The sequence below is a fragment of the Rissa tridactyla genome, chromosome 2 (assembly GCF_028500815.1).
Source record: "Rissa tridactyla isolate bRisTri1 chromosome 2, bRisTri1.patW.cur.20221130, whole genome shotgun sequence".
In the NCBI taxonomy this organism is placed as follows: Eukaryota; Metazoa; Chordata; class Aves; order Charadriiformes; family Laridae; genus Rissa; species Rissa tridactyla.
In genome coordinates, this window is record NC_071467.1 from 150,071,781 (window position 1) to 150,099,208 (window position 27,428).

Sequence of the window (27,428 nt, forward strand, 5' to 3'; positions counted from 1 at the left end):
CTTTTCAAAGGAATGATTTTGGTATTTTAATATACTGCATATACAGGTAAGAAACATGCATAACAACCTCATTGTCACTTTGACAAAACATACTGTACAATTTTTATAACACTGTTGATTAAAAAAAAGAGAGAGAAAATGATGTAACAATTTCATTAAGACTCGTCAATTGGTACAAGTCAAATAAGCACAAGTCTCCAGGGCCTCCAGCAGTACTGTGTTTAGCCCTGGGCTGCTTAAGCCCACTTGGAATAATATACAAAGTTTAAGCAATATGGCATTGTCATTTTGAGGCATAATACTGTTGTACTATGCCCACGTTATAGCTTATTTTTTGAAAGCAAGGCACTTACTGTAATAGCAATGCAAACATCTTATGCGCACTTTGATTAACATAAAATAAGTTAATGTTTTGATAAAAACAGTTTTTTTATAATTTACATGCCTTTTATAGAAGCAATTGAACATTTCATTTAATACAATGAAAACGTCTGAGTCAGAAGGAACGTTATTTTTTCAAACCGACCATACGGTAAAAGGGGGCCTATTTTCCACATTTGCCTCATATCTGTGAATCTGATTTTCATGAAAACCAATCCTGCGAGGAAAATGTCCGTTTGACAGGAAAAAGAAAAAGGACCCATCTCTTAAAACTGCTGAACTAATGGCACTTTAACAGTCTTTACTTCTGATATATGTGATGATTTCTGAATGATGCAGCTGGTAGTTCCCTGCAGTTTATCCTTCCCCTGGGCAAGGTTCGTTAGGGCCATAGCTGCGTTGATCTCCTTCCAGTATGTTTCATCTTTGCTGGTTCCTTTTCTGTTAGCTGCGCTAGATTCAAGCAATAACAAATATTTACATGTACAGCTTACATAGCTACGTGATATCAGGAAAACTGTAATAATTATTATTTTGGAAAACTGTGAAGTCCCTTACTCACCTTTCACACTTATTTGGTCCATTCTCCAGAGTTTCTGAAAACAGAAAAAAAAATTGATGCCTCTTTTCTTTTAATAGCTTTTAAAACAAGCAAGTTCATGGAACAGGCACATAGAAAAATAACCCAAGATTAATTCCAAAATTCATACCAGATTTCCAAATAAAATTTTTGTTTAGACACATCTAAAGGGTCTGCTTCACCCAAGGGTCTGCCTGGAGAAATCTACACCAAGCTCAGAGCAGGGCACATGGCAAAAGTAAGCGCTTTGGGGAAATTTCAACTGTGCGGATGTTCCTAAGACAGAAATAGGCTTTGGTGAGGCAGAACTTCACTGACCCTCGCCAGAACAGCACTGGCAGAACCGGTGCTGAACCCCGCCCAGTGCATCCCACACCAGCCCTGTCCGGGAAAAAGGATTTTGGTTATTTTGGCAATGGTGAGAATAAAGCTGGTCTTGGAGGTTCACCCACATTTTACAGCGTGATAGAGCTAGTTTTTCAAAACATAAATCACAAGGACATACGGACTTGCAAAACCTAAAAATAAAAATCAGCTTCATTGCCCTTCAGTGAATGCCTTCTTGTATGTGCTAAAAATAGGACTTTCACCCATATACAGATGATGTGTGTGGTTTTTAATGCGCCCCTTGCCCAGGCTGCAACTCAGTCACAGAGGCAGGCTGAGAAGGGTACAAGTAACAAGCACACCTGGTTAACAGCCTTCAAAGATGAAATTGCATCACAGGCATAAGCTACACTTTCCCATCAAGAGTCACATTTGTTCATTCATTAAGTCCTCACGTCGCTGAGAAGCCAGAAATATTTACCAGGCAGAAATGTATAAGCTTTATTCAGTGGGCTTGCTATCCTGACACAGAAACGCATTATAGGGGAGCGAGAAGCCGTGCCCTACTGCAATACCTACGTAGAACCAGTCAAACAAAAGAAACAGCAACAGCATGAGCACTAATGGCTACAGGACCCAAAAAGCTCCCAAACGCAGCATAATTCTCATAATGTAATGCACCTCTTTATGAACTAGATTCCCAACTAAAAATCAACCTTGTTGCTAGATTTTCATCAGATTATTAATTAAAAGTTGATCTTTTCTTTACACAGAGCTTCCAGCCGTCGAATCACATTGCAACCCTTGGTAGTTCTCCACTTATGCCCACCACCGACCAGCAGCCCGTTTTCTCACACAGCCAACCCGTGTCAAAAAACTCAGCCCAGCCGCACTCCCCAGCACTTGGAGGTGACCACTGAAGACCACAGTCTCACCAAAGAAATGCAGGGAGGCCAGCTGTAATTTCAGAGGTCGGATGTTTGCCAAGCTGTTTGATTTAGCAGGCCTCCATCCTGTTGCAAAACAGCTTTATAAATAAATGTCCAAAAGTGACCAAGGTTTACATTTTGTTCCAAGAGAGCACATCTTAAATCACTATCTCTTAAGCTCTCCTAGATCAACGCTTGAATGGGATTCAAGAGGAGGAAGTTCAACCTATACAGAGGAGAGGGAAACGAACGAAAAAAGAAACCATTTTATCCAGGGAGAGGTATTGCGTGATACCAAAAGTCTCCTTCTTCATGCTGTACTTGGCTACAAATAATTTTTCATCCCTGCTTCATTTTTTTTTTAAATAGAGACAATTTTAAAGAGGAGGTTTAGGACTGAATAGGTCAGTAGGTATAGAAATGGAAATGGTAAGTAATAGAGAATGTCGTTGCCAGAGCAAACCTGGATATAAATACACCTCTCTCAAGCATCTGTCAGTTTCTTTTGCTGTGGAAAATATTTCCTACGAACAAAAAAATTGCTTGTACAAACTTCTGAAGAAAGTAGGTGTGAATGGTGACACACATTCCAATTCCAGCGTTTATTTGAAGGAGTGTTTGCAAATATTTTTTACTGGTGTTTAGCCAACTCTAAAAGCAAGTGGCTTGCCCATGGTATATAAAAGCTAAAATATACAATCCAGAGGCAGAGCTACCCATTCTTTAACTTTGCTGAAGATTTTTCCTGAATTACAAGTCTTTTTTTATTCCATTCAGATTTTATTTTTTTTTCAAACAAATAATTTATGTCAAAGAAACTCGAAACTGGGTTACAATAAAACCATCATTGATAATTTGTAAAGCTCTTGCTAATAACTGCTGTAAAAGCATGTTAGTACAATGAAGTCTTAAAATCCATCATTTCAAAGCACAGGTCCTGTTTTTCTTGCCAAAAATCCTTTTCTGCTATACCAAACTCTTGACAGCATATCTCAGTTTGCATGACCATAGCGTCCAAGCGGCTCACATATGCCTGAACAGCCCTTGGTGAAGGAAATAAGTATTACTACCATTTTTTTTGGATGGGAATAACCATCTTGAGAGAAACAAAGACCATTTACCATGCTCTCCTTGGCATCTTGCCGATGAAACCAACTTGATCCAACTCAAAAGGAAGAGCAGTGTTCACCTTGCCATGAACCTGCCATCCAACTCATGTATTTATCCAGGTTAGTTGTCCAGACTCCGTTCACAAACACCAGGCATGCCCTCCAAGAAGGGGTTTCAGCCCACCCATCTAACGCCACAGTCCAACATCCCTGGGTGCTGCTGCAAAACCAGATTGTGAAGCCTTCTTCCATGGCCATGTCCTCCCACTGTTGCCCTTTGGTAGCATTAACATCCATGTGGAAATGCTGTGAGCTGGATGAGGAAGGACCATATCTCTCCTTTGGAGATTAAACTGATGGTGTAACTACAACCTTAACTGCTTGGCTCAGCCTGGAAGAATCACAATCTGGCCATGTCTGTCTCTTCACTGACAAGAGAGGGAATGTAGATGACAGAATTTTATGAAGTTTAAAATATAAAAGGTGAATCTTGCTTGACATTTTGCTTTTTCTCCATCTTTTGCAATCTACCTGCTCTACCCCCAACTACTAATTGAAGCTTTTGATAATTAAAGCTTTTGATATTTGACATACCTGTGCAACAATTGCAAAGTATATTTCAACTGTAAAAGCAACATTTTGGCGAGACTGCTTCATGAATATAACCAAACAGCATTCTCAATGCGGAAAGTGTTTGAGTTCTTGACCATCGCACAACATGTTCCTTTATTTCTTCTCTCAGGCAGTGAGGAAATGGCACTGGGACTCGGTAACATCTCTGGAAATGGTGACGGAAGGAATGGAAAAATGATGCAGCATACTGAACCTCACTAAGCAGCCTCAGCTAAGGACTCACCCCAGAGCAAGTGCTGATGGGCAGACCTCCCACTTCACTCATGAGCCCTCTCTCACTACATGAGAGGCAGCACTTTATAAAAGGTACCAAGGATGCTCCATAGCTGCCCTCTCCAAGCACTGTCACCTCCAGTCTCTCCTGAAAGTGTGGTCATTAGTTGGATCAAGGCAGCCTGTGGCACAAATTTCAAACCCTACAGACTTGTCAAGCTTAGATCAAGACAAGTGACTCCAGAGAAAGCCAATGCTGATGTATTATTATATTCACACTGTTCCCAAGACTTATTTGATAGGTAAGTTTATCAACAGCATACCACTGGCCAGCAAAAATAACTTTACTAAACAAATTACAGTTGTGCTCAATAGCATATTTATTAATTGAAACCCAAAAAGAAGCTGCTGCTGAAGGTGTTTTGTTCTGTCTCAGAAAGCAATGTGTTTCTTATGAAAGGATGTTGATAGGCTTTCAGCATATATTGAGGTCCTACAGTAAGTCTCTTTAATATTAAACATCAGAAACATCTTTTCGTTACAAGTTTAGAAATGACTTAAAACAGCGGTCGTTTGCTGTACAACTGGAAAGTTTTAAGCACTATGAAAATGGAAACTCAATCATTTAAAATTAGGGATTGTCATTTATACCTCACTTTCTGGTGCTTCATTCTGCTCCCAGTTGCAAGCATCCAGAGAATCAGCTTTTGCCTCGCCAGGAATGTCTCATTCTGCTCTCACCATCCGCCCAAAGAAACCAGCAAGGCAGGATATTTGTTCCCTCTTGTTTATAATAGGAAGTCACTATAAATCACTTACCAATGGAATCCTGTATACCTTTCCATTAGTTTGAGTTTTCGGTATACAGTTTACTGTAGCACGCAGTGCCAAGAGTGTAGTCACTGGACAATACCAGCTTTGTGATACAGTATGGTATTTTTCAGGACTCACATAATTATTAATAATATATGTAGCATATATTATTTTTTTTTCGCCACAAAATTTCTTCATAAATATTCACTGGCTGATCGTGACAGCTCTCTTGCAAGGTAGCTTGCAGTCCCGTTTTAGCGGAGATGGAAATGAGTCTCAGAAGTCCAAAGACAACATGCCTAGGCAATACTTTGACCATTTCAAAAGCATTTAAGAGCAGAATTTTCCAGGATTCTCCTATATTTAAAATGTTTCCCTTTGTTTTTCTGCTGTCAGAAAGGCCCACCTGAAGAAAATAAACGCCAGGGTTCTTGCAGGCAAACCATCCTTAAACTAGACAACAGCATCACTTACCTCCAGTACATTGCCATTACGCCTGACTGTTTTCAAAATAACGTACAAATAATTCACAAGAAGATATATATCTAAGTACATACACAGTGTTCTTTTACATACTGTATCCAGTATTAGAGAAGAAAGCCAGAGCATGAAAGCCGTAGCACATATGTCTACTCCAGTTTACAACATACAAAGACTCTGGCTACACGGCACATTCAAATATATCAGGACAATTCAGACCCTCACAGTTTGCCGAGTCCAGACTAATAACTTTTATATACTTGGATGACTTCAGGGGTGTGCTAAATAATGTTAATTACAGTTACGTTTTATTCTTTGGATCTAAGATTTCTGACCTAAGAATATCACACGTGTGTGGTGATGAACTGACTTTACCTAAAGGCCCTGCCGGGAACAGCAAAGGAAAGACCGACCACTTACGTAGGACCAAGAAGCATCCACGTTGCTCCCCCGGTCGGTGTTATATACAGCTCAAGTCGAACCGCGACAACTGGCTTAAAACCCTGCTTTGTGTTATCAGGTAACACTGACAAAGCAAAGATGGCTTGAAACCAACAGGGGAAAGAACGTGTGAATGAGGGAACGAGACAGAGACGAAAGGGTACAGAACGTTATGTAGTGGGGAAAAAATGGACGTGGAAGTCAAGACACAGTAGGTCAGTCCCACATGACCGTCGTATTTCTTAAAGCTACTTAAACGTGTACAGATTCCTGATGAATTACACACCTTCTATTCTAGCTCAAAATGGAGGGGGGGGAAAAGAACTGCTGGCCCCAAATGGTGAACACTATAAAATATTTGTTGGTTCAGTAAAAGGTCCCATATAACTTATCTTCATTTTAAAATTGGCAGTGTTATTCAGCTGTTTCTCTCCCTGCCTCTCCTGAACTTACTTTTGTTGGTTTTGGAGACTCTGGCTTAACATGTGTTGACCAGCATTTTCAAAACAAGCAAGAGGAGGAAAAAGAGGGAGGAACAGGAAATAAATCGGGGCAGCTGAATGAAAAATGACGTTTATATGTGTGAGTGAATCAGTGGTGAGATGAGGTATTTCTGTAGGTCACACACACACACACACCCCTTGACTGTAGTATTTTCCAAACCACAATTTCAGGGCACATAAGACTTTCAGATCTCTGGTTCTCCAAGAATAAAATTGGGTTAACCGGAGTTAATATCCCTGTGCATTGACACAGCTCCTTTCCTCCCGAAGGATCCCAAACTAACTAATCATACAACATCACTAACTTTTACCCACATCTGGGGCGGGAGGGTGGCTTAGCACAGGCTGCTCAGCAGCGCAAGGCAGGGGAAACTGTAGCTCACCAGGCCAGGCCCTTTCCTCTTACAAGAAATGTCATTTAATCTTGGTACAAAGACTGTAGCACCTTTGAAAAACCCAGGCACAGCAAACCTCAAACTCCCCTAGCTTGAATTGGAGGAGGCAGGAGTTGGCCTTCCCATGCTTACACTTGCAGTGACCCCATTTTGAGCCTGATGTGAACAGACAACTGAGTTTCTGAATGCAGATACCGTTCAGTCAGAGACCCACACTACCAAAGGCTTTCCAGACACAGCCAGGACTCATCCGATCCAGCATAGCAACTCTTAAAACCCTTTTCCTTTTGCACCGTCCTCCCAGGCTTCCTCAGGGACACCAGACCTATTAAGGATGAATTACAGAGAAGCAAAGACAGGAAAGCTTGTGCTGGAAGAGACTCCAAACCACAGAGTCTCCTACAGAAACATTCCCCAAACTCGCCCTGGTGGCTGACCTCCTGCAGACCCCAGGCGACCTCCACACAGGATCCACTCCACGTTGTCCCTCGTGAAGCCACTCTGGCCTGGAGCACGTCCTGGACTGGAAAGGTCCATGTGAAACTGCCCGGTGGGCACTGGCAGCGCTTGTGCAGCAGAGGCTTTTGGTGGAGGGATGAAAGTCCCTGTTCGAGCTTCAGATGGCCTGTGGCTGAAGACACAGTGAGGCACTGTGACCTGGAAGTGCATGTGATACCAACGGCAGCTGCTCCGATCTCGGGGGGGTACCGCATTGCTACTGACAAAGATTTATTATCATGTCCTTTTGTTGGATGGGAGGAGGAAAGCTGTCAGAAACTTGCAGGAACAAGGTCTAGGCCCAGGCTCTAGAGAAAACTCTTTTTCAACAAAGCTTTCATTTACCACTGCTCTCTCTTTCTTACGGGCAGAGGTTATGGAGCAGCTTGTAATGAAGTCACCCCCACAACCCTGTTACCTCATTCCTTTGGCTTCACAGTGACACCAAGTATAACAACTGACCTGTCATCAGCTGTTACGTCCCTTCAAACGTACAAATTGCATAATGATAATTTATGCCCACAGTGACAGCTAGAGTGAATATTTCCCTCCGTTCTCCCACATATTTTTTACCAGGAACAGCTTTAGTCCTGCTCTGACCTCTTCTGTTAAGACCCATAGGTTGGGTCTTGCCAATGTTGGCAATATCCCTTTGACATCACACCTCAGACCAAGCTTTTCAGGGAAATCTGTCTTTGAAATTTGCTTCTTGCATCAAAATATCAGATATAAGCTTTAACTGGTACCACTCAAGTTTTTTTCCCCAAGTACCTGGGAACTTGAAGATTTTTTTTCCCTGTGCAGCCTGGAGCCTGCTGAAGTGGGAGTAGGCATCTAGTTACATTTTAATACATGTGATTTTTATAAAATGAGTGTACATGCCCACAGAGACTGGGATAGGTGTATTTTATAAACCATAAAAGAGAATTGAGTTTGCAGGTCTATATTAACATTTGCATTAATAAGTGCCCTGAATGCCCCACATAATAGTAGGCACGGTGCAAATGGTCTTACAGTCTTGGGCTATGCACCTGCATGTAAGAATTTATGAGTTAGCAAACTAGATACAAACCTGGTCTAAATCACTTCATTGTTCGGGCTGTCACGGCTGGCTCTAAATTTCCCATGACCAGTGACAGTGTGTTCTCCTTGGTGAGATGCAGGGCACTGTTTGAGACCTGTTTTCTTAGCCAGACTTTAGCAGGGCTTATAATGGGAGTCGGGGCTGTGTAGTGTTGGAGGCGAGTTGTTAACGAACTGACGGTTATACGGTATTATGTTCTTTTCAAGTTTGCTGCAAAGCTGACTGAAATCAAATCTTTCCTCATTGAGTTGGCATGTAATTAATAGTGTAATGTTGTCAGATTCCTTGGTGATAGTCTCCCACAAGCATTTCATAATGGATAAACAAATATCTGACCTAGGCTTCTTTTTTCTGGGTGTTATTTAGAAAGGGATTTACAGCACGTGCTGTGCTGACTGGAAGGATGAAGTCGTTAGCCCTCCTATTGCAAACCCTTATGGGTTAACAGTAAAAACCTAGTTAGGCAGCAGGGAAGGGGGAGGGTGAAATAAAGAAAAGAGGAAAAAGGAGAAGAGGAAGAAAAACCAAGAAATAAAGGAAAGGGCACGGGAGATGTTTAAGAAAAGGAAATGAGAAAATGACAAATGAAGATTCATTAGGGAAAAGAAGAGGAAGGAGTATGACAGGAGAAAACATACCACTGTGTTAGTTTTCTTTATTTTTAATATAAAAATATCCTTTTCCCACCCAGGAATCTCGTTGTTGTGCAGGCAGGCACGTTCAGGCTTTCACTCTGGATCTAAAAAGTTTAATTGGGAGCTCTTAAAGCCCAAAATAAGGCTTTAAAAGTAAAAAGCTAAAGTCAAATGCAGCCAGGGTAAGCACTATTACACTCCAACCCGATTGTTTTTCATTAAAAAAGCGGGGTGAAAGGGAGGGTTTCAAAGCCATATTTCAACCCTAGGCTGACACTACAGCAGTAAAATCTGATTTTGTTATGCTAGTTGGCTGTGGGTTTGGGAGCAGACCCTACATGTGCGGTGTAACGTTACGATATGAATGCGTGCACACAGGATATTTTCAGAAGCCTCCTGCAGAATTCGGAGAAACGTGCCCCCCGTTCCCGCGGCCCCGCTCCCGGCAGGAGCCAGCTCCTCTCCTGCCCCTGGGAGCCAACTGGGCTCAGACATGGCATATGCTGCACAAAGGCAATTTAAATTACAAGGTGCTGTATTTTCAGGCAAGTGGAGGAACTTCTCAGTGAATGCCAGAACTGATTGCCAGGGTGTGTTTAGCCAGCAGCATGGAGTAAAGAATGGCTAAGTCTGTCAGGGAGAGGAAATTCACTGTTCCTTTCACTCGCCTGTAAGATAAAGAAGAGACTGACAAATACGGCCTTTTTAAACATAGCTACTTCCATCCACTGCATGGAGTATTAGGATGCACACAATACTTATGTGCAAATACTAAACCCCAGGTGCCTAAGTTGTGTTCCAAACTTAACGTTCTCTGTGCGATCACGAGCATAAAAATTCAAGCAGCTTGTAAGGAAATACATAGGCACATAGAGGGCTCCAACAGCCAAACAGCCGTAAAAACGGCTGTAGGCTGCTAAAGAGCCTCACGGTAACCCAGACAACTGTTGCACACAGATCCTACAAATCAAGGGATTACATGTGAAATTTTAAAAATTATTTATAAGGAGATACAGATATATTCATATGTATATACCTGTATCTGCTGGGAATGGCTAAGTAATTTGTCTTCCCACTAAGCATACTTTAAATGCAGCTGAGTACAGTCACATGTGGCATTTTCTGTGGTTGCTGCCACCCCGAAGGCACAGGATGGATGTGGTCCGGGGCCAAACCCAGAGCAGTGGTGAGACCTTGCCACACACAACTTCAGTGCCATGGCACAGCAGCTCCGAGGCTGTTGTAGGAGGGGAATGCAAGAAGATAAAAAATAGTCAGATGGATTTAATGATGCCAAGAAAATCAAGTTAGTGATGGACAGTCTCTCTGCTTGTGCTACAGGTTTCTGTGGGGCTGGATGAGCTGTTGTAACCGACCTTTTCACAGATGCCACAGTACATTTCCCCATCTCTGGACCCCAACTCGAGAGCCCGGGCTCCCACCTTCAGCAGTGCTGAGCACTTGCAGGTGCAAATGGGGTCAACAAGAGCTGTGCTTCAAATGTATAAAGAGCCACAAAATCGTAAGCATCCAACAAGGTCTTAGGTACCTAAAATGACTTCAAATTGTAATTGTTCAGTGCCCCAGTTGCCCATTTGTGAAATCCTACAGACATCTTATGAGAAACAACTTTATTAAAGTTTGTGAAGGACAGGATGGAGAGTACCAAATGGCACTGAACAGCACATCACAAAATTAATCATCCTGTGCTCAGAGATGCTCAGCTGTGTTCAGGTTAGTGTTTTGCTGGTAGAGAAGTGAGCTGGGTTTTGAGGCTTCTTTCAAACTGGGCCAGCTCACATCTCTTTCCTCACCTAGCTAGAAATGTGATGGGAACCCCTTTATTTATCATCCTGAAGAATTACAGCAAATTATACAGAAAGCTGTTGTCACACACCTCCCTGACCGTATGCAGAATAACCAGCAGAAATAAATGTTGCTGAGTGAGCCCCAGGGGGAATTATTCTCCTGTGGATTATTCTCACCTCCAATTGCACAAAAATGATTTTAGTGCTTGATTGTATTTATTTTGAGTCAAGCTTTTAGTTCTGCTCCCTTTGCTTTCCCTTGTGAAGCTACTGCAGTCTTCATGTTCCTGCTCCCCACAACTTGCACTGTTATTATTTCCATTACAGGATTTCTTCCCAAAACTAAATATTCCCAGACACCTTCTGAACAGGCCCTCAGAGATTCTAGTAAACTGGGAGGTATCTCAAGAAGGGCTGTGTTTTCAGTTTTCCTATTCACCAGGCAGGTGAGAGCGCAGCAAACCAGGCAAAAAGGGGGAAGGCTCCTGGAGCAGGAGAATTGCCTTCCCAGAATTATTCAGGAAGGTGTACCCATTTGCTAAAAGGTTTTGAGGAAGCAGAAACACCTCCTCCTTCTCCAAACATCACCTTGTATTTACAAATGGTTTGAATCCTAGCGCAGTGCAATTTCAATGGCTCAGCAGGAGAGTCATACTTAGAAGATCTCAAAGACTACCCTGGTTACCATGAAGATTGGTGTAGTGTAATAAATCAGCCAGACCGAGCTTGAATCCTCAAGGAGCAGGACAACCTTAACACTGCAAATGCTCCCTAGCGGGAAGCTGTAAGAGCCTTTCACAGCAGAGTCTTTGCATAAGACGGATGAGGCTCCTGCGCTCCAAAGGAGCACGTGTGGGAGGTCCTGAAACAGTAGTAGGCCGGTATTTAACATTGCAAAGGCCTTGGATGTGAACAGCTTTGTGGAAGAAGATGGAATTGCTCTTTTGGCAAAACATGTGAAACTGTCTGTGATAACGGGAATGAGAGCAAGGATGACTGAACAAATATTTGCAGTGAGTGCCTTGTCAGGACAGAGGAATTGCTACTGATATGATCTTTACTTTCAATGTTACTACTTCTGACAGTCTTACAGACTTTGCAGATGTTTATTGGCCACTAAATCATTCTTCAAGAATGTTGGCTCCGTTCCCAAACCTGAAGAGCCTGAATGTGAAGGGGTTTGTTATTCAGCACACACTGCTGCTTTTGGAGACAGTGAGTTTCAAGAAACCAGCGGGGAAGCGTCGTCAACTGATAACGACACGGGACTGAATTCAGACGTCTCAGCACTGGGGGCCTCAGACATTGAGGTATGCCTGAGCCAATGTGCACCATGTAGCGGGGCAGCATCTATCCACGTGGCACAGCAATGCTGTGCCACATTAACGGGCCTATATTGTAGCAAAGATTGCTGCGGAGAGACAGGGCTCACTAGCTCATCCTGACCTTGCTATACTGTTTGCAGTTCTTGGTATAGCACAATTGCATGAATTTCGGGGCCTCTGTAAAACTCACTCCGTGATGCTGCAGAGATTATCACTGTTCCGTTCATCTCCTCTAACTCTAGGACCCGCCGCATAACAACGAGGCGTATTCAAACCCTCTGCCATTCATCCCAGGAAGAGCAGCTCGCAAAGATGCAATCACTGAGCTGTAGAGGACCCCGAGCCACAATATTTCAAGCCAAACAAATTTGCTTTCCAATAGAGAGTATCCGAACCGTGGGCAATATGCCCAGGCTGTTTCTCTGAGTGAAGATGCCGATGCTCTGAGATCACTGCAAACAGCTCTCACCTGAAAAAGCTACACTGGCCACTGGATAGCAACTACACCAAAAGAGTAGTAATCATAATTGTGACAGTAGTAACACATATCTTTTGAATCATGAGTGACAAAAAGCAATCCATGCCTTTGTACTAATAAGATGACAAATTATCGAGGGACAATGTATTATTACCACAGGGGAAAAATGTATTATCCAGAACTATTAAACATATTTCTCCCAAAAAGGCACTGATTGCTTTGACCAGCATAGCCCAAGTCACAATAGTGGACATGATTTAACAACAGTTAAAGCCAATAGCCTCCTCTAAAACCTAATTGAATTGCTGGCTATCAGCCTCCAAGATCAAAGACAATGTTATCTAAAGCAGCCCCTCATAACATTTTTCCCCCAAATAGAGTGAATACTGTTTGTTTAAAAATGTCAGGTTGGTGCAAACGTAGGGTGCTTCAAAAATATGTAAGACAGGTGCAGAAGGCAATAATATCAAATTTACTACATATTTGTTTTACATTAGCTCATACACGTTTTCCTGGAAGTCAGATTTCTTTTAGGGAATTCTCTCCTGCAGCAGTTTGCTATATCAGACTTAAAACACACATACATATTTATAGTAAAGCCATATGGTATTTATGGTTAAATCAACTGACATACTTCAAAAAATATGAATTTTGAATAATTTGAAAGATCTGTAGATCAAAAATGACTCAGAAGCTTTATCAGTATGTATAAATAACCAGTCTTCCCTCCCGTCACCATAAATCAAAAAAACCCCTTCACTCAGCAGGGTTTGCAATCAGGGGCAACGGGGCTACATACATATGCATACAAATACAGAAAACATGTGCATTCATAGAATGCAGTTCCTCATGGATGCAGTTGGAAATCACTGTGGACTTTTTGCTCAAGGAGCAACCAAATTAACTTCATCTCAGAGCAACTCACACTTCTGCAATTTGCTTCTGTGTCTTCCCTGACCTGCTTAGATGCTTTCCTAAGGGCAAGCAGCATAAGCAACAGTCATGTATTTGTATAGACAGTCTTGCATCCTCCCCTCCCATTTAAAATTCCACTTCTATAGAGAAAAGCAACGAGATAGGAAGCCATGGTTCCAGATATGAATAACATTCATACTTGTTAGGGAATAACTGGTGAAAAAAAATGAGATCCTTTGATCCTCCCCAACACGGTCCAACTCTAGGCTTTGAGCCTTTGGACGGAGGATGAGAGGAGGACTCTGAGCAGCCATGCAAGCCAGGCAGCTATGACACAAAGGCTTTAAGCTCTGTGAACTGAAATGCTGCACATTATCTAATCCATTTTAGAATTGAGATCCAGATCTCAAATTTAGAACCAGGTAACATAAACCACCAACCCCAAATGCAACTCAAGGCTATGTATAACTTCTTAAAATATTCTCCTGACAGCACTTCCTAGGCAACTACCATCTCAGGTAGGAGCATCTTGAGGGCAGCTCAACGCACCCTGAAGGCTGTTGACCAACCATATCCCCCATTGCCACCAAGGCTCTCCTCCTCCTCTTGCAATGCGAACACGGCCGGCTGCCGCACGCTGTGAGAACTCACGGCAAGTCCTGCCTGATGGCCCAAAACTTTGCAGTTAGTACCTGCTTTGCACCCTCCAAACACGCAGAGGCCCACTCCATGGGCTTAGGTGACACCTGGCACACTCTGGTTTTATTTTTACAAGCCTCATTAGCCTTTGTGGTGATGCAGAAATCCCAGAATAAGAACCAGGATGATGACACTTTGAGTGTCTGTACCCTTAGCCTCCAAGGAGGAGCTGCCCAGAGAAAACAACAAAGTATCTAAACCCCCTGTCATCAAGGCCTTTTCCAGATGATTTTGGTTAATATTAAGAAGCAGCATTGCTCACCAAGGCCTGGGAGCAGTATCTCCTGCTTTTTTTCTGAAATCTGCATTTCGGTACAGAGAACAAAGTATAGGAACATAAAGAAATGTAAGAAATGTATAGGCATATCAACTGTTTGCAATTCTCAATTAAAAAAGCTGCTTAGCCATGTTGTCCTCTTTTCTATCATCTTCTTCCTCTTCCATCTCCCCCCATTTCCAACTGCATCCTCATCTTATTTTTGCTACAATGACAGAGGAAGAGAAAAAACTGAAGCAAGAAGAGACTTCTGCTGCGGTTCTTTCAAGAAACACCCAAGACTACCTGCTGGAATGGCACTTGACTTGCAAAGTCAAAGCCATACCGTAGCAACCCATCAAGTACAAGGTGCTGTGTATGCTTGGCTGCTGGCATTAAACTATTATTGCTGTAAGAATTTGTTAGAAATTTGAAAAGGGTAATTTCTACCCCCAAAAAAGCAGATTGGGAAGTATGACTTGTGGATACAGGGCACAAGGACTTTGGGAAAGTTTCCCCTGGCCACAATGCTGTGCACATGTGTCCTACCCCTGAATCTGGTGTGTAAGCTGGTTTGTATACAGCATTTAAAATGAAAAAATATCCCTTCAAAAGAAGTGCCTTGAAACAGAGATATTGGCAATGGATGAGACTCATTTGCTGTAATTACTGAAAGACAGATTTTTGAGCAAGACTCCTATCTGACTTCTGTCCAAAGCCTCCTCGACCAAATGCTGTGGCCTTTAAAATCAAGAGAGCAAAATGCTTTCTGCTTAAATGATTGGTAATGTAAAAGAAGAAAATTTGCATAGCAAAACTAAGGTTTAAATTGTACTCCTGTTTGTCAATAAAATCAGACTTGTTTCTTTTTGTGTCACAGAGAAAAATAGGACCTGTAGAAAATGTTTAGCAGGACACAAAGTTGTAGAAAAATGGGCAATATGTATAAATGAAAGTACTACTTTTTCAAGAACAATGAAAACAGTGTCTATATACATAGTGGTTTAAAATCTGCCTAAATGCTACGTTTACTTGCATGGCACATTTAAAAAAAAAGCATTTATATTGCAAGGAAAGAGTAGAAAATTTTGTCTGATTAAATAATGAAACCTCAGATGAGTTTACAGCTCTAACTGTTGTTCTTGTTCTTATTGATACGTGCAAGAAATGTTCCTTTACAAAACATTCCTACTTTCTAAGCAGCAGAAAGGATGCTGTCCTTTGGGCAAATGCACACTTTTCATTTATTTGGAAAACAAAAAAAGAAAAAAGAAAACAGAAAAAAATTCTAATCAACACTTGTTAATTTGAAACACTAAAAGTTCTCCCATATTGAAAGCAGATTGCTCTGAAGAAACGCTGATTTTCAAGGTCATAACAGTGCTGGCAAAACTCAAAAAAGTTGTAGTCCAACTTGCTTGTGTTCAGCTGTGTTTACTTAGTCTCAATTTGACAAAAGTCTGCCTCTGATTATACATAGCAGTCATCTGCCCACAGATAAATAGATATTACACAAACGCTTGGAGGGAATGACATTTGGCTACCATTATTTTTGGAATAATTTACTCTGCATCCTGAAGTTAAAACACCAAAATGATTCATAATGTTTTTTGGACCCAAGTATTTCCATTTAATAAATAAATTGACCTGTGTGACCTTTGTGGACTTTATATTGTACACGTTAGTGTATTAAAAAAGGCAATTTATTGTTAAATATTCTGTATGCTTGGACAAGGTGGATTTATACATAATTAAGACCAAAGCCAGTGGCACATCTGGTGCACTCGCTGCAGCAGGTCAGAGCCCAGCACCTGTGCTGCTGGAGAGGGGGCTCTACCTCAGCTGCACAAGACATCCCACCCCATCGCAACCTGCCAGCAGGCGTCTACTGCTCAGCTCGCTGCAGAGCATGCACCTGCAGCTAAAGCCCACGCTGGCAGAAAACCTAACGGCAGCGCCTGAAATACAAACGTGTTTTCTATTTCAAATGTACCTATTTCAGACGTAAACTTAATAGTTTTCTGCCTATTACTTGTAGAACGAAAAATGAATACATATTGGATGCCAAACTGAAATTTTGCCTTATCCAAGGCGGGTAGTTGTTTCACAACACTTACAAAATAGCTTATATTTTAAAGCAGACCTGCGGTATTTCTCTGATGTGGATAGAAATTTTGTCCAGTTAAAGATATTACTTAGTCTAAGGCATTTTGTGTTATAAATTATTCAGGAATAAGGTAAAAACTTATGAATAAATTATAGTCCCTACTCCCATGCCTTCCCAGTTCCTAATGCTGTCCCTTGAAGCCCCTGTCAGCTCCCCAACATCAACCACCCCAAAAAGTGCTTCCACGTCAAGCACTGGGAAGTATCCAGGGCAATTCAAAGTCCATGAGGGATATAACTACTGCTGTACATTTGAAGTGGAAGATGTTCATAGAATCATAGAACAGTTTAGGTTGGAAAGGACCTTAAAAATCATCCAGTTCCAATCCCCTGCTGTGGGCAGGGACACCTCCCACTAGACCAGGCTGCTCAAAGCCCCATCCAGCCTGGCCTTGAACACTTCCAGGGATGGGGCATCCACAAGTTCTTTGGGCAACCTGTGCCAGTGCCTCGCCACCCTCACAGTAAAGAATTTCTTCCTAATATCTAATCTAAATCTACCCTCTTTCTGTTTAAAACTGTTACCTCTTGTCCTATCACTACGTTTCCTGATAAAGAGTCCCTCCCCTTCTTTCCTGTAGCCCCCCTTTAAGTAATGTTTCCTGAGTATGGTGATAGATGGAAGAATCAAACCTAGACCAGGCAGAGGGTCAGACAGATTAGTTTCTGTAAAGTTAGCATGATTTCAAAAATGTCTTTTCAATTAGAATACCAAAATTAAGAAAGCCGCTGATGCAATAGGAACCATATGTGTTTGACATATCCAGCTTCTCTATCTTTGACATCTAAATATTCAGTTTAAAGAAAATTAAGATATTTGTTTACAAAGAACTAGTTTATGTGTTTACAAGACTAAACTGAATGTTTTTAGATGGAACGATTATATACTAGTAATTTCCCCTCATTTTCCCTTGTTTCGGGAAGGAATATTACTGTGAAGAAGGAATGTGTTTTCGATGTGGACAGCTGGAGGTACAGAAAACAGATTTCTGTCACGTGGAACAAATGCAGCAAATTCCTTCTTTACGGTCTGTTTTCTTACAGAGACTAAGTATTAGGAGCTCATTACACCATGATGCAAAACCCCGCTCATTCAGAAGTGTGCTAACAATAGTGACCCAAAGAAGAGTTAATTCAGATGGAATCCAAGAAAATGAGGCAGCACAGAAACCTCATCAGCAGTCCAATCACATGACAAAATGCGAGGCATCTCCAAAGCCACTGCCTGCCAAAAAAAGAAAGGCTGCTGCAAGAAAAATACTTTCACAGCTTGATATCTGGGTCTTGTGACTGCTATCCAAACAAGGAGTAAAAGTGGTACTATATAATGTGGCAGGGTAAACAGAACCACCCACTCGTCATCACCAATCATGTTTTTAATTCAGATAAACTCTGTTTCTTTAAAAAATGATGGGGGAAAAAGAAACAAAACCTTTTGTTGAACTTGAAAATTATACGTATAATCTGATCTGGCATGACATATTTTAGGTTCATATATGTCATGAACTATATAGGAATGCATGATTTGCCATTGAGGATCAGACTATTGGTCCATCCCAGGTGATGTCCTTTCTATGCTACTGACCGATGATCACCTCAGAGGAGCACAAAGACATTGTCCTCAGCCAACTATGCAATAGCTTAAGAAGATTGTCTGCCTGCAACTTACAGATGATGACTTGAAGAACTTTCAAATGGGAGCTCTGATCTGCAAAATGTACAGAACGGGGCAGACCTGGGAGAAGTTCAAACTTTCAGGAGCACTGGGTCACAGAAGCCTCCACATTTGGCCAAACCATCTTACAGCAGCCTGAAAACTAGGTAGTTTTCAAAATAGGTCTTGGTGGGATTCGCCGAACTCTGGGTTGGGTATGATTAAGTCAAAGTATGAAACCTCTTCTATACTTTTGTGTCCAGCTTAGTCAGGGATTGTGGATGCACCAAGAAACTCAGAAATTAATAACCACACACACACACACACAAAACAGACACACAAACACCCCACCACCACTGCCACCAGAACTAGAGTGTGCCCCAGTCTCAGACTAAGTTCTGTTTTTTCCCTGAGTTGTGAGCAACAGTTTGCACTAATTTGCTTTGTATTCTAAGCAAGGTCATACCCTTTTCTGGAAGTTTATTTGCTCTTAGCCTGTGTAACATGGAAAAAAAAAGCCAAGATATAGTAATTAGACTCAAAGGTGCCTTCCAAGAAGAGTGGTAAAATATATATCTTGAATGTTTATCTATTCTTGTTTGTCAAACACTTTGAAAGGGAACAATGTCAAACTTCTCATTTTGAATTGTCAAAAATGCTAACATCTCCTATGCTTCCCTAATTTATTCTAGAGCCCCTCCCAGTTACACTCCAGATTCCTACCAGTATTTCCATCGTATCTGCTTCCCCAGTATTTTCTCTTCTTACCTTCATCCCTTTGATCCTTCTTTCCTCTTCCTTCCCCTCCATCGTTCTCCCCTTTCCTCTTCTTTTTTGTTCTTGTCCTCAATTCTGCATTCCCCTTTCCTCGCCCTCTCTCAGCACTCTCCTCTCTCTACAGTCTTTAAAGGTTCTGTCCTTTATTTTTCCACCTGCACTTATTTATTTATTTCCTGGCTGTGAGTTTTCCTTTTCCCCTTATCCCCATCCTTTGTTCTCTCCTTTGCCTCCTAGAGCTAAAATGCTACTCCAGCCATAACCTGCCTGAAAGGCAAGGTACATCTTTTAAGTCCATTGTCGGTACTGAAGGGATGGAAAGTGTCTCAAAAAGAGGTAAATGACTATTCCAGTCACTGGCCTGGACAAACAAGTGTAGCTTCCATTGACAGCTGGAGGAGTTCAGCACCTGAATCAAGTTATTCCCCATTTGCCACTAGTCTCTGTTTGGCGTGGGAGTCCTGCTATAGCAATCCGTCCCCACACCAGGGCACGGAGAGACAGACAGAATTTCTTGCAGAGGCCGCAGGGTGTTGGTGATGAGAAAAACAACCCAGATAATATGAGTCCTTTCTTCACTTGTAACTGAGAACAGCACCTAACATAAGCTAAAATTTTGCTGGAACTTAAAAGAATTAGGAAGAGGTCTGTAAAACTGTGGAGACAGTCATGTGCCGCTTCATCCCCCGTATTCTGCTGGATCTCTAAGAAAATATCAAAACATCACAAGAAAAGTTCCCTGTATGGCATGCATCATGTAATTAATATCACAACTAATGAAAATCTCTGTCTTGGCTTCAATTGAAGTGGTTTAACATCCTGTGAAAGGACAGAATAACACCACACAAGCAATTAGGTCAAGAGGATAAAAAGACTAAGAAGCATTGATTCCCTGAACTTCTTGAGATCTGCCCATCAAAACAGCAAACGCTTGCTTTCCAAGACAAAACTAGCTAATAGAAACATGCACTAGAAATCAGCTTTATGGCCAACGCTCCAGAGAAAATACCGGGGAACACTTTTGTTTTTCACGGTGAATGTATTGCCCCTGTAACACCCCCCAGTCAAAAGCCCGGCTCCCCCCTCCAGCTGGTGCTGCCTGGGCAAGCTAGAGCTGTCTACGCACGGCCCAATCCAACTTGCACATCCAGTCCTTCAGAGTTTTCTCTGTTTTCTTCGTCTCCCTCTTTTTATATTGCTTCTGGTGGTTTTTTATGTGTGTTTTTGCTGCTGCTCGCTTCCCACCCTTACCGCTCTCCAACTGCTTGCTGGGCAGGCACAGCAATTCCATGTAAGGAACGCGGGGAAGAGCAGCATTCCTTGATTTTTTTCTGTGCAGAGTAACTTGCACGACATTTGATCATACGCAGAGATTAAGTCATTCATGAATAAGGCCCAAAGGGAGGAACAACTCCAGAAAAACAACCCTCCTCGCTGGTAGCGCAGCATCCAGGACTCCAGAGTCATTACTGCCACACTCCCAAGTCGTAGCCGATCTGGCAAAGCCAGGAATCCAACTGCAGGCTCTGTGGTTGAAATAAAATGTATCTACAGCAGCTTGGATCAATGTTTAAAAATGTTCCATGTTATTTTAGTCCAAGGACAAGCTTTTAAAATTTAAAGAAAACTTTGGCTTTAATTACAGATTAAAAGCGAAAGTTGTTTAAAAAGAATGCAGTTCTGAGAAGAACGGTAATAGAAATTATTCAAAATTTAAAACCCGTTCTTCTCTCTCACAGCATGTGATAAGTCTCCTTGTAAATATTTAAAACAAAAGTTTGAAAGCGATTAATTTGTGGACAATATTTAGGGTGCTTCTGCCTTGCTGTCGTGGATCTTTGGCATAGCTCGACTTTTTCCTACATTTATGTTTTCAAGCTAAAATAAGTGTCAGATTTTGATGCGCGTTGCAATGGCCAAAAAAGAACCACAACTGTAACTTTTACCTCCTTTCCCCCTGAATTTTGCTACTACATGTGTGATGCAGCACATGTCACCACCTTACACATAAATGCAAAGGGTTTATTCCAGATCAGCTACGAGCAATGCGATCCCAAAGTGGTTAGGTGCTACAATAGAGAAGCTGCTGCTCTTGGGATGATTTTCAGCAACAATTGCCCATCTGAAAATCATTAGTGCATAGCAGTGGATTTTCCACATGTTCATATGCTGGACAAGCAGGTTGCCCTTGAAGTATGGTTCCCCGGGGAAAGAAGGAAAACCCAGAGAAAAGTATTCTATTGTCAGATCACGGTTTCGCTAGAGCCAGACAAAAATATGGTCAAGCATTCACTTGGCTGCTCTGCTGGCAAAACGATAGGGTACCGAAATGGAGACAGCTAATGAAGAAGGCAAAGAATGAAGCTCGGGAAGAAGAAGATCTTAAAGGAGTACGGATATTTTTTTCTTTCAAAAAACCAGAAATAGGGTTAAGTATGCAAATTTAGTGACTTTCAGATTACTGACCATTATAAGGCAAAAAAGGTTTACAATGGGTAGTCTTTTCCCAATAAAGTATCTCATCTTTTAATTCAGCTGTGTTTGAAGCACCAATAAGAAAGCATTGAAGGAGCTTAAATAAAAAAGGGTATGAATATAACTAGGCAGTATTTGATATTTAATGCCCCATTAATCGATAATTTGGCTTGAAGGAGGAAAAAAGTTGGCAAAAGGGAATGGAATTCTTTAGCTCCTTGTTTTACTTAAGAAAAATTCCCAACGGGCTTCACTTAAACAAAGAACTTTAGTTTTCCACTGGAAAGACAAAAAGAAAATCTTGGTCTAGCATGTCCTGCCACATGCTTTAACTACACAGTAAAAGAGTATGTACTTGGATCCCAGGCACATTTCAAAAGCGTAGTATTTATTAGCTGCTCTGTTGCCAAGTTCCACTATTATCATTTTATTATAACTAAGGTATATTTTTACTAACTAAATTATATTTAGGTCTTTAGTTTAAGCATTTGAAGGTCTTGGAGTGTCACGTACAGATGACATACAATATATCACAGGAATTTGTTGATTTTTGCCCTCCTCCTCTCCTCTATAAACAGTTACCCTGTATCTGTGGTCTCAGGGCATTTGACTTTCCTAAACCCATAATCCAGCTGTAAAGATACACAGGGGCCAAGGGAGCAAAATCCTCGGATGGAGCAGAGCTCGCCAAGGACGAAGGTGAGCCCTGTCACCGGATAAGCCCGAGGGGCAGTGCAAACCCACCTCTCCCCACTACCACCTTCAGACACACCTTGCTCCGACCCTCCTCTGCTGCCCTTCGCCCAGCTCACCCAGACCTGGCTTTTTACCGAGACCTCCCATTCCCAGCCGGGGCTGCGGGATGGTTTTTCGTACACAGGAGGTGGTGTGTGGTGGTACACGGCCCCTCCATGGGTAAGGGTGGGCAGGGGCCAGCAACTCAAGTAGAGTTTGCCCCAGCAGAGCCATGTCCCACACTGCCCGTTAAAGGATTTTTGGTCCTGGGGGAACACGGAGTTGCTGCCTGGATGCTGTTGGGGTGGGGTAGAAAGAAGGTAAGGCCATAAGGTAGAAGAGGGGTTTGGTGGGCTCACATCGGGGTGGGTGTTGCTGCTGCTCTGGGCAGGGAACGGGTGTCTCTGAGCAACCACGACACCCGCAGAGAGATGACAAGAGCTCCTCAAACCTCAGCAAGGGCAGCAGTACCATGGGGCTGAACACAGCCTTTATTTTTCCTATTTTGTGCAAGGAATGAAGGAAAAGCAGTACCCAAATATGAGCACTTACATTCTCTGAGGGTCACAGTCTTTGATCTGCGAGCAAAGATCCCACTGAAAGCAGCTGGAGTTCACCAAATTAAGTTTGGAAAGTTTTGCAAATACATGAACATTGTGTGTCAAACCATGTAGCGTGCTTTGGGGCCAAAACACTCAAAAACCAGAGCAGATCTTGGCACACTGGATTTCTGCTTTGTCAAACATAAAGCACTTCCAAAGGCTTGGTTTGAAAACATCTGAGTGCCTGTCCATCGATTATCAGGTGAAGCTAAAGGCACTTTGAGACGGACATCAGATGTAATTATTAGGCCCCTTTGAAATAAGAAGGCAGAGAACCAGCGGTATGAACCTAGGACTTGAATGAGGTAGAGAGGAATAAGAAATATTAATGATGTCTTCTCTATATAGATCCACAGCAAATGTAACAAACACAAATTAATGCTTATGTGCACTTGTAGCCAGGAGAAATTATTACCACTCACAGTCTCATTAGACAAGGAATGCAAACAGCATCAGAAATACTGCGAGACAGTACCAAAAGTTAAACAGGCTTACAAAGACGCCTGCCATTTTTATTAATTTAGAATGTTTAAACAAGCATTTCTTTACTTCGGTTTAGCCAGCAAAAAAAAAGCCTTTCCATAAAACAAAGGATCACAGGGATTAATACCTGCAGGTCAGCCCCGTCTTCTCTGCTGACCTTCATGAATATGGATTTTGGGCTTTGCGGGGCAAGCTGGAGTAAGCACCTCAGTGCGGTACAGGATTTGAAAGGGAGAGATCTCATCATCTGTGGAATACACAGTCAGGAGCCTCTTTTCCTCTGTCTTTGCAAAGTTCACTGCCACGGTGAACTACTGCACTGCTCTCAGCTGGAGGAGCAAGTACAGCAAAAAGCAGCAGGCCTGAATACCACAGACATCATCGTAATCGAGCACTGAGGAAATATACGTGTGTGTCTATGAAAGACTGTATGGTTTACAAACACCACTACAGTCTCTGGAGCTGGCTGGAGCAGGACAGCTTTTTTGGGTTCTCCCCAAAAAGTGTCTCTCAACATCCAGTACTACTGAGATTCAATAATTAGGAATATTGCGGAGAGGGAAGGGCCCCAGCTTCGCCCATCACCATCAGCTTGCCCCAGCTGCCATTAGTCTCACAGGTTATACTGGGCTCTTACTGCTTTCGCTGCTGGCGCAAACAGTGCTACAGCCACCCAGCGCTTTCCCTGATAAAGGAACAGAGGCCGTTGCCTTCTGGAGGAAGCCCCTATTTGAAGAGGATCCAGGGGAAATGAATTAGCGATGCAGTAACCAACAGCGACACCAGCGAAACAGCATGAGAGGGAGAAAGGCAGGACCATGAATTTTAGCGTGTCCATGGAACAGGCAACCCACCACCTCTCCTGGGCAAAGCTGTCACAAACAGCCAGGAGCAGACCGTGGAATTTGCATACCAGCTCCGCTGGTCCAGGCTCCCCACGGCTTAGCCCATAACGGGGCAAAGCCAGAACCCACTCCTTGGGGTGGGAATAGCAATTACTAGAGCAGGGACCTGGGATGAAAGTCTCCATGAAGTCAACGGGCAAGACAAATTCTCCAGCACACCAAGATCTCATTAAAACTGCCCACAGTGTCTAGCCCACAAAGTACATCTAGTGCAAGCAGAGCAATCCTGCTGCTGTTTTGCAATGCATTACAAAATACCTTGGCTAGCAGAAAGAATTTGAGGCAATTCACTCCTGAAGAGCCAGGTCGTGAAGAGCCTTCATTTTTCCAGCAAACTGGATTTAAGTTGACAAATAGTAACTGAGAGAAAAAAAAAAAAAAAAAGCCTGACGAAGTAAAGGGGAGATGGAGAAACCGACAACATTTAACTTGATCTTCGATGGTGTAAATCTGTCAATACCCACAAATGACCACAAGGCCACATGCCAGTTTTTACTCTGAGATACCGTAACTAAGACATTTGGCTGGTACCTCACATTGGAAAGAAAGTTTTTACATTTAGAAATGTAAAACATTGTAACATTTAAGGAATTTTGGCTACAGACCACTAGCCAGCCTTCCCCCAGCTTCAGCTAAGGGATTATTTTGAATGTTGCTTTGCTTTTCACGCATCTGTTGCCTAAATCAATGTGGAGGCATGAGGGAGGGACTGAAAATTGGCCCTAGAAATAGCGGTATATTTTAGTGTCATAACTGAGAGTCTTGGCAATCCCTGTTAACTTGAAATGTCAGTGCCATACCAAACGATCTGGTCATCCTAACCTCAACTTCTGGCCATCAGTGAAAGAACTGAGATAGAGTCTCCAACATCAGGTTTCAAGGCCACTGTGAAAAATTAAGGAAAACACATTTCATGGCTCATTGGAATTTTGCTTTACCTATTTTTGTGTGTTTCTTTTCAGCTGTTCCAGCTCTAGCTGTTTATCTGATCTCTTTCTGTTTGAATTGTTTTTACTTTTTCCAGATTTTCTACAATGCAGTTTACTTCTCCAACTTACTTTCCTGCTTTAAACTTCTGCTCCTTTTTTTTTGTAGCTCACATAAAACTCACTTATATTATACAAGCCTTCTGCGTGCTTTGACTGTTAGGACATATTTCTCCTTTAATAGATCTGAAGTGGCTATCTGATGCCAATTTAATGCCATACGGCATAAAAGACCTCAAATGGTCTTTAGTGATCACTGATAATTTCCACGTCTACCCCTTGTATCTCATACCCGAATTTTTAAGTTTGGGGTGAAGTGGATTAAATAAAACTGAATCCAACTCTGCTTTTCTGGTTTTGGATAATTATAAATTTAACTCTACAGATGAAGATGAGGGACGTTTTTCTGGATCCGGTGTTTTTATGAGCGCTCCCCTTCCTCCATCAGGATGGCAAAACTCTCATTCACAAACAATACCCATAGGTTCCCTGCCTTTTCCGAATACAGTCAAGAAGTTTTCCGAGTGGACGGGTATAAAGTCATCCCCAGCTTAACATTAGCCCACGTAGAGATCCCTTCAATCCACTTCTCAAATTGTGCCAAAACCCTCCCAAAAGCTTCTCTGTGAATACACATGGAAGATCAGAAGTCTGGTCTCGCTAAACTGCTTTCATCATTATGTTTCTGGTATTCACATTATGGACAAATGACCTAAAAAATTTCAGTTAAACACATAAAGGAGTTTTTTTAAGTTACAGAATGACTTTCAAAAACCACAAACCTGCAAAGGGAAATAGGATTTGCTGGATCAGATAAGATCACTAGTCTATCTGGTAAGGGACGGTCGGTGTGTAGCTTTTTAGAAAAGAAAATTAAAATGGGAGGAAGTAACGGTGAATAAAGCTAATTTCGCAGTTCAATGCTGAATCAGTTTTGAAGATATTTTAAGAAGAATCCAATCAAAAATCCCACTCAAAAGAAAACAATCTGGTCTTTTTATTTCCCGATTTTTTTTCTATTACAATCAATAGATAAATTCTACTGTTTGCACCAGCGTGAATACAATTTCTTATGCTACACCTGGGAGTGATCAAACCCTGCTTTGGAGTAAGACCCTGCAGAGTTTCGTGTGTTTGCCACCCACATCAAAATACTGCCATGGTAAGGAAAAGGCATATGCTTGTGCATGTAAGCAAACACAGAAAAACCCAAAACATTTTCTTTATTTACAGCTATATGACTGAATGCAAACAAACTGCTTTCCACTAGTCTCACCACGGGTGTAAAATATTTGAAACTCCGGGACTACTGAGAAGCTCTCAGTTTTATTCAGCAGTCATCATGCTCCAAATTTACAAGCCTAACTCAGAGGGTTATTACTGGGATGTACCTGCTTAAATCCCTTCCACAGATGGGAGAACGAACGCTGCCCATGCCAAGTTTCAGTCTGGACTGAATTTTTACAGCTGGGTCATAAATTTGCAGATTAAAAGGGTTCTAATGGAAACACAGATACAGCCTTAACTACAGCAACATGAACAGCAGCACTGTAACACTGCGCGGGGGACGGTCCACGCTACAAGGATGTTACCCAAAGTCGCGTTATTTCTCCCCAGCAGCAGAAGGAGGCTGGGACACGCAGGAACCCCACGCCAGGTATGAAGTTTCAATTCAGATATTTTTCCAGAAAGAAGTGAAACTTTTATGGGCTCGCCATTCCTTTAAATTTACTGCCCCAGAATATGAAAAGCCCAGCCCTCGTCCCCCTTCCTGCCACCACCCTGTCCCACCTGCGCCCGACTTTCCTGCACCCCGTCCCCTCCTGGGCACACTGCTGCACTGCACAGAGATTACTGTGCTAATAAATGCCACTGAAGACAGCGGTTACTCGTGAAGGAGATGATAGATTTCATATGTAAAAGTAATTCACTGGGCAAAAAGGAAGGTTTTTGTCCCCGTAATTTCTCTTTCTTCTCCATGCAGGTGCTACGGGCAGATGTCTTGGTGCAGGGGCAGAGCCAGCTGGAGACCCACGTGAGCCTTGAGGAGCAGAACAGGCACATTTTGGCGTCAGAGCCTGAGCAAGCCTTGCTCGCAGCCCAGCACTGGGGTGATCTGCCTCCAGCCATGGCTTTGCACTCA

General features: G+C 42.3%; 1 protein-coding gene across 1 annotated transcript in view; it reads right to left on the minus strand.

The window, feature by feature from the left end:
* Window positions 1-548: 548 nt before the first annotated feature.
* MKX (mohawk homeobox) overlaps window positions 549-27,428 on the minus strand; it is a 44,886-nt gene continuing 18,006 nt past the window's right edge. Inside the window, exons 5-6 of the mRNA XM_054192271.1 lie at window positions 944-977; window positions 549-834 (exon numbers count right to left, since the gene is read on the minus strand). Of these exons, the coding sequence (XP_054048246.1) occupies window positions 648-834; window positions 944-977 (221 nt within the window). The 3' untranslated portion in view covers window positions 549-647. The remainder of the gene's footprint in view (window positions 835-943; window positions 978-27,428) is intronic.